At 35.3% G+C, this 7,400-nt stretch overlaps 1 protein-coding gene across 6 annotated transcripts; it reads left to right on the top strand.

Annotated features, from left to right (window-relative positions):
* Positions 1–2,247: 2,247 nt before the first annotated feature.
* LOC133712643 (uncharacterized) lies at positions 2,248–7,250 on the top strand. 6 transcript variants are annotated; one of them, XR_009847522.1, is made up of 6 exons: positions 2,248–2,792; positions 5,293–5,330; positions 5,768–5,867; positions 6,186–6,304; positions 6,551–6,596; positions 7,060–7,250. XR_009847522.1 is itself a non-coding variant. In XM_062138752.1 (5 exons), the coding sequence occupies exons 1-4, from the start codon at positions 2,652–2,654 to the stop codon at positions 6,279–6,281; spliced, it is 366 nt and encodes a 121-aa protein (XP_061994736.1). In that variant the 5' UTR covers positions 2,248–2,651; the 3' UTR covers positions 6,282–6,304; positions 6,551–7,011. The 6 variants fall into 6 exon arrangements, 3 of the variants coding, with proteins under 3 accessions (XP_061994736.1, XP_061994735.1, XP_061994737.1); XR_009847520.1 differs by having other exon boundaries at positions 6,195–6,596; XR_009847521.1 differs by lacking the exon at positions 7,060–7,250 and having other exon boundaries at positions 6,551–7,011.
* The last annotated feature ends 150 nt before the right edge of the window (positions 7,251–7,400 follow it).

The raw sequence follows: 7,400 nt of genomic DNA, 5'->3' as shown, positions 1-7,400 counted from the left end.
AATCATAATGGGTTAGGTTTGAGCACTTAAACACTAATGAAATTTGTTAGGTTTGAGTCACTTTCTGCTCCTTTATTCCTTCAGTTATATCTCCACCAAGAAATCAGAATGGGCCTTCGATTTCTTCATAACAAATGATCCATAATGAGTGTAGATCATTATGGTGGAATTTCAGAGCTTAATTCCATGTGGTTGGGCCGGAAACGCTGCTGGACTCCTTACAGGTCCAGTTTTCCAGTTTTGCTTCTGCAGAAAATTGGACTGATTGTTTGAAGGCTTTACACTCAAAACTAGCTCTGACACTCTTCATTAGAAATGTTCATTGGGATGTCTAGAATTAATCTGGAGAGTTTTAGCTCATTTGAATTTTGTTTGGTTAGTCTGCCGCTCCTTCTTCCTTGTTTGGCTTGGTTTCTCCTAGCCGGAGTAGGAAAATGTGTAAAGTTGACATTTTTAGTGCATTTCCATTTTTCTCCATCATTTCTAGGTAATTATGGACCTAACACTCATTTCTTCTTCATCTACTCCAATGTACCTAAAAATAGAAATTCAGTTAAAAATCGATTCGGTTAAGGAATTAACTAAGTAAAATATGAGGAATTAACTACTAAAATATTACATTAAAATGCTCCTATCAAGCCACACCCCACAGAAACTTAGGCAAACCAGTTGTACACATCATGCATCTAACCATGTTCAAAAGAGTCCTATTCTTTCTCTCTGCAACACCATTCTATTGTGGATTATAGGGTGTTGTGTATTGAGCTTTAATTCCATTGTCTTGCAAAAACAAGGCAAATGGACCATTTTGTTGGCCGGATTCAGTATACTTGCCATAGAACTCACCACCTCTATCTGATCTCACTGTTTTGATTTTCTTTTCTAGTTGATTCTCTACCTCAGACTTAAAGATTTGAAAAGCTTTCAATGCTTGTGCCTTTTTTGAGAGTAGATAAACATAACTGTATCTAGAAAAATCATCAATGAATGTGATGAAATACACATTCCCACAGATAGTTTGATGCCTAAATGGACCACATACATCAGTGTGTATGAGTTCTAGTAAATTTTGGCTTCTACATGCAGTCTTCTTCCTTATATTGGTTATTTTTCCCTTAAGGCATTCCACACAGTCTGTTAGATCAGAAAAATCAAGTTCATTTAGGATTTTTTTTTTCACCAAAATTTTAAGTCTCTCTTTTGAAACATGGCCGAGTCTTCTATGCCACAAAAATGCAGACTTTTCATTTAGTTTGGTTCTTTTAACACCTGTTAAAGTGCTAGTACTGTTTGTGTTATCTTCAACAAGTAAAATTTCTTGTTGAGCCATTGAACAATTTAACTGTAAATAATCATTCAAAATAACACTAGAACCAATTTGAACAGAATTTTTAGAAATAAGAATTCCATTACTATCAATAACAAGTCTACAACCAGATTTTACTAAAAGAGAAACTGAAACCAAATTCCTTCTCATGGAAGGTACATAAAAAATATTATCCAAAACTAATCCTAATCCTAAATCGAGCTTTAAAGTGCCAATAGCCTTGACTGCCACTCTCATGTCATTGCCCACACACAGGTTCACTTCATCACTTTTTGGGATTCTCCTCCTTATGAATCACTGCAAAGAATTAGTAATATGAATAGGTGAGCCTAAATCTATCCACCAAGACTGTGGTTCAACATTTATAAGATTAATTTTTAAAGAAAAAACTATATTAGAAAAAAGGATTAAATACTTGTTACTCCCTGTACTTTTCACCGAAAAACAGTTCAGTCCCTCACCTTTTAAATTAAACAATTTAGTCCTTATTCTCTCTAATTCTCACATAACAGGTCCCAAAATGACCATTATACCCCTCACTTTCTTTTTTTATATTTTTTATTTATTTTTCTCTCTTTTTTATTTTTATTTTTCCTGCTTCTCTCTCTCTCTCTCTCTCTCTCTCTCTCTCTCTCTCCAAACCCCCGAACCCAATCACACTGAACACTCTCCTCTCTCTCTCTCCTCTCTCAATTTGATGCTCTCTTCTTCTTCTTCTTCTTCTTCAATCTCATCACCCCCTTTCAAACCCTAACCCTAAAATCTTCTCCTCCCCCAGCAATGGCCTCCTCCCCCGACCACCGACCACAACCACAACCACACCCTGAACGACGATTCCAACACCCACGCCTCCAAAAAGCCCAAACTCTCCTTCATCACCCCCTCCGAAATCGCCGCCGAATTCTCCCACCACGACCACTACAAAAAAGAATTGTTTTGGCTACACTGGTTAGCGTCGGCGTGTAATTGCCGTGGCGGAAAGTGGACAATTTGCTTCAGCAAATTGACTCCGTCGCAGAGACAAGAATGGTGTACTACGGCAGAATTACCCCGTCGCATAAATCATATTTTTATACGACGGCAGAACTTCCCCGTCGAATAAATCATAATTGTACACTACAGCAAAACTACCCCGTCGCATTTTTTGATATCAATTGCTACCCCAAGTCTCTGCCGTCGGGTTCTAAACTCTATGTTAGATTGCAAAAGAGAATCAAATCATAAACAGAAAAATAGTCGAGCAGTTTTTCTTTGGGTGACGCCTTCTCTGTTGAATTTCTGCTCTCTACGTGCTTCTTTCTTTCTTTCATCAGATCTATGATCGATGAACTATCTAGCGTTTGGGTACTCGAATCCAAAAGTCCCAACTACATCTTCTTTCTCTGTAGTCTCTTGGTCACCCATTCGTTCAACCCTAGATCTCGTCGTTTCAATGAAATCGTTCACAGTTCGAGGCTCGTCTCTGGTATTTCCAATTTCTCCTAGATCTTTGCTCTCTTTGTTTGGCTAAGTTAAATTTTGATTCTTTTACTTAAATCTCCAGCCATCTTTCTGGGAAAACTAAAATCACTTTCACTTTCATCTATTCTACTCTTCCAATTCTAACACCACTTTGTTTCTCACTGTCTCTATTTTATATGATGAGTATATGACTTATTGAATTGTTCAATTTCTTCTAAAATTGAGGAAATTGATGGTTTTTCGTACTAATTTTGGTTTATTTCGAATTTTTCATTTTTGCACTCTCAGGTAGAACATACTTTCTCTCTTTCTGCTTTTTTGGGGTTTCTTATTACTTTTTCAATTATCTTGTTCTGGGGTTGATCTCTTGCTTTAGATTCATGTTTGGTATTTGATTATGGGTTTTGATTATACTTGGTTGATTTTTCATTCAAAAGTCCATGAAGCATGCCCATTTGGTAACTGGTGGTTCCAGAATATGTAGTGCAGTTTATTCTTTTACTGGCTTCTTAACATCTACATATCAGGATGGAAACCGTGGCCAAACTCATTGTAGCTAGATATGCAAACCGTGTGTGGCCAAACTCATTGTAGCTAGATATGCAAACCGTGTGTGCCTTCAGTTCCTCGGGGCTATCTTATATCATCCCTGTACCATCTAGACTGAAAATTGGGATTTGAAAGAGATGTAGTTTGAAATAAAACTCGTCTGCTATCACCATTTAGGTTGTATGTTTTGGGATGTGTATATGTAAATATAGTTTCAAACTTTCTACTATCTTCTTCTGGGCACTAGTTTCTTTTGCTTATTGGTGAAATGCTAAGATTAGTATCCTCAATGGGACTTCAGGTAGAGTTTGCAAATTCCCTTCACAGGTAGAGTCTCTTGGTCTTGGTTGATTTTTGCACCTATTTACAGATACAACGGGTAGCAATCTGATATAGATCTTACCTATCTTTTACTGTCATTGAGTTATTTTCTATTGATCAATTCATACTTTGTTAATAGTTTAGTCTCTTCAGTTCTATTTATTAATGGCTGATAGATACATGTCATGAACAATGTAGGTCTACTTCCATTGGTTCTAAGTCCCTTAAGGAGGAGAATACACTTTGTAAGCCTTGGGCCGGAAACGAGGTGTTGCTAGATGAAAATTTTAAGAAGACCTTAGAAGACATCATTAGCTCTTCGGTATGTGGTGTTCTGTTTGTAATGGTTTCGTGTTATGATACATTTTGAAATGTTATAGGTTCCATATGTTGCTGCTATGTTCTCTATCTTTTTTGTCTTTGCACAATCTCTATCTTTTTTGTCTTTGCACAGCCATGTGTAAGTTTCTTTAGTTGTTTTTCACAGTTTAACATTTGAACTTTTGAACATTTGAACTTTTTTGTCTTTTTTGTTGTTTGGATCAGTGAGAGGTTTCTGTAATCATTTGAACTTCGAAGACGTCTTGAAGATTTCTTCTAGTGTAATCATGAATTGAGGTTCAAAATTGATCGTATTGAGTGAATGGTTTTGTATTAGTTTTGGAGAAAGCATGGAGCAAAGCTGGGTTGGTGCTTGTTTGGGGAAAACTCATGGGTTGGTGCTTTTTCTGCAATTTTTCTTTTGTTTTGAAATGTTAGGGCTTTTACTGCAAAGAAATGTTAGGGTTATTATGAATTACTTTTTACAAGCTTGATTTGTAGATATCATTGTGTGGCTGTGAATTTGTACTATTAAGTTGTTGCATTTCTCTGTCAGCATTTACTCACTGCAAACGCAAACTTAATTATTAGAACTGTGGCAATTGCATGATTTTGTTTTTTCTGCCTTTGCTACTATAAATTGCATTTCCTGTACAATTTGTTCGAGCTATTAGATGTTCAAAATTCAGCTGCCCCCCAAAAAGCTTGGTAGTCTGTTAACTTTGATATCTCCTGAGAATTCTTTGAGTAGGTGTTGTATATTTTAGAACATCATCCAGATGGATTTGTAGAGGTTAGGTATTGATATCTCTCCTTGCAATTCTCTGTTTTACCCCCATTGCCCAGACAGTCAAACCTCTGCTTGTGTCCTCATGTCTGTAAGCATGTAGATCACAAAGAAATATTGCTCATCCTTATTGCAACTTGCAAGATCTAGCTCATTTGAAGCTTTGGTGAATGCTCTGCTACCTTTGTTTGCTTGAGCGGAGATGTGTTCATTTGAGTTTTGTATCAGTCATGCTACTGTGTATTTCAATAAGTAGCTTTGTTTAATATTAGATGGCTGATAAGTATCATCATTCCAATGGTATGGTCTTGTTTATCGAAGGTTGATTCTAATGCTCTATTTTGTGTACTTTCATTGTTGATGACATGTAAGTTCTTTCAAGTAGTTTTAGTTTACTTGTCAAGAGTCTTTGCAAAAGCATGTCTTTGATTGGAATCATGATGTTGAATGCTTCTTCTCCTTTGTATCTGTCTAGACTTGTGTATTAATAATTGTTTTTTTTTCCTTCCCATGTTCATAAATGAAGAGATGCTTCACGAGCATTTGTTTCTGGAAACGTTACAGGTAAGAATGGTCTTATACTTTTTTGGCTGTAAATTAGTTTTGATCACATGCAAGCTTAAAATTCAAAAATGTTTGGAGTTACCTTTGCATTTATCTATTCTTGGCTTAATTTTCTGATTAATGTATTTTTAGTGGTTTCAAGTTGCTTTTGAATGTTTAGTGGACAAGCAAAAGAGTTGGGTTTGTCTGTTGAAGGAAATTCTTTTCCCTGTGAATAAGGAGAAGTTTTGAATGTTAGTTAGTTTCACTTAGATGTTTAAGCTTGGGATTTAGAATTTTGGAACAATTTGGAAACCTTAGCAGTTACCTCTATATTTCTCTACAAGAGTGTAATTGGATGATTAATTTTCTCTATGGATTTATAGCTGAATGGTGAAGTAAACCTTGACACTATAAGGTTTCAATGTTACAACAATAATGGGATTTGTTTGTTACAGAAACCCAAGGGAGATCCCATGGGGTCAGTTTGGTGCCGATATTGTTGTGGAGTCTACTGGAGTGTTCACTGACAAGGACAAAGCCACTGCGCACTTGAAGGTCAGTTCAGTTTACAATTTTCTTGAATTTGATTGCAGAATGATCTGTTGGTCCTATGTTTTGGTATGTGCATGAATTTGACTGTGTTTCTAGGATTGGGGATCCTTCAGAATTGATATTTTTGTTTCCAGGGTTATTTGAGTTTAAGTACTGTGATTATTCATTTCTATGTTTTCTTTTAGGAGACAGCTTATGAAACGAGGCAGAAGTCCGTACTAGAAATGAAAAATATGTACTTGAATAGTTAGTAATTCAGTTGTTGTTAGACATGTGGAGAAAGAAAATATATTGGAATTCTAATCCAATTTGATTTTGTAGTGACTGCAGGTTATGTGTGTCAAGGATAGTTTTGGTTGTTTTGGCCGAATTAACACAAGATATGTTTCTAAGGGCCTTCTAATGCCTAGATCGTAATGTTTATTGGTATCTTAACTAAGGTGAGCTGTGGTTTTTTAAATGAAATTTTGAGGCATAACTTTTACATAATCATATACTGCTAGAAGTCCTAGTACTATGTAACTTATACATAGACATGAAGCTATTGTTAGGACAACCTTTCTGTTTTGCCTATAGTTGATATCAAGACAACTTAACTTTTTAGCACCTCTCATTCTTCATGAACTTGACACGGGGACATGGTATCTAGTTTCACCATACTGATTACTATAATTCTTCTTTGACAGGTGCTTGTGCCTTATGAAGTTTTTATTTCAGCTCAGGACCGACAAGGTTAATATTGAACTCTAGATGTTAAACATATATGTTTTTTGGTCTCTTGTATCTGTTTCAGACTGTAGCCTGCTATATATTTAGAAGCTACACTTTCAGTTTCTTAAGTAAAAGTTGCTTTAAGGTTTGCTAGTAGATTATGATTATATGTCTGCAATAGGACCCCAAATCATTAGCTGTAGCTTATGTTATAGATAATGTTTGTGCAACTATGTGGTTTAACTGCTATATATGCTAGCTTCCAGTACTGTGATGTAAATTAGGTGTTGGTGGAGGTTCTTGAGCTCATGTTCTTTTAATTGTGTTTATAGGATCTATCTCAAGCAGAGTAAGTGACTCCTATGATATGGTTATGATTTCCAAGATAATTTTAAATCAGTTTGCTTATTGTGTTATTATTCTGTTTTCAGTTTATCTTTGCATATTTCTTTCCTGAATAAAGGAGTGGACAGATATTGTGCAGGTTTAAATCATCCATTATGTTTCACAGCATCTTCAAGTTCTTGGGAGGTCCCGGCAAGGCTTATCTTGAAGTATAGGGAAAAAAAACTACCTTGTATTATCTTGTAAACTCATGTATAAGAGCTTCATTTCCTTTGTGACATTCATGAGAAAAATTAACATGTAACATTTCCTTTTCAATATGCTTAATTTCATTTTGTACAGCTTTTATCCACCCAAAAAAAATATATATATATATATATATATATATATATATATATATATATATATATATATATATATATATATATATCTAGCATGCATATTTTGCATGCCAGATTTTTTTTTTTAATTCATAAATAA

The sequence above is a fragment of the Rosa rugosa genome, chromosome 5, assembly GCF_958449725.1.
Source record: "Rosa rugosa chromosome 5, drRosRugo1.1, whole genome shotgun sequence".
NCBI classification, from domain to species: Eukaryota; Viridiplantae; Streptophyta; class Magnoliopsida; order Rosales; family Rosaceae; genus Rosa; species Rosa rugosa.
The sequence above is the reverse complement of the archived record's forward strand: the minus strand, read 5'-3'. Positions and strand labels throughout refer to the sequence as shown.

Excerpts from the sequence above, each read along its gene's own strand:
- LOC133712643 (XM_062138752.1), top strand. The coding sequence starts at position 2,652 with ATGAACTATCTAGCGTTTGGGTACTCGAATCCAAAAGTCCCAACTACA. Across the intron at positions 2,793-5,292 it reads CAGTTCGAGGCTCGTCTCTG|AGATGCTTCACGAGCATTTG; the intron begins GTATTTCCAATT and ends TCATAAATGAAG. Across the intron at positions 5,868-6,194 it reads AAGCCACTGCGCACTTGAAG|GTTATGTGTGTCAAGGATAG; the intron begins GTCAGTTCAGTT and ends TAGTGACTGCAG.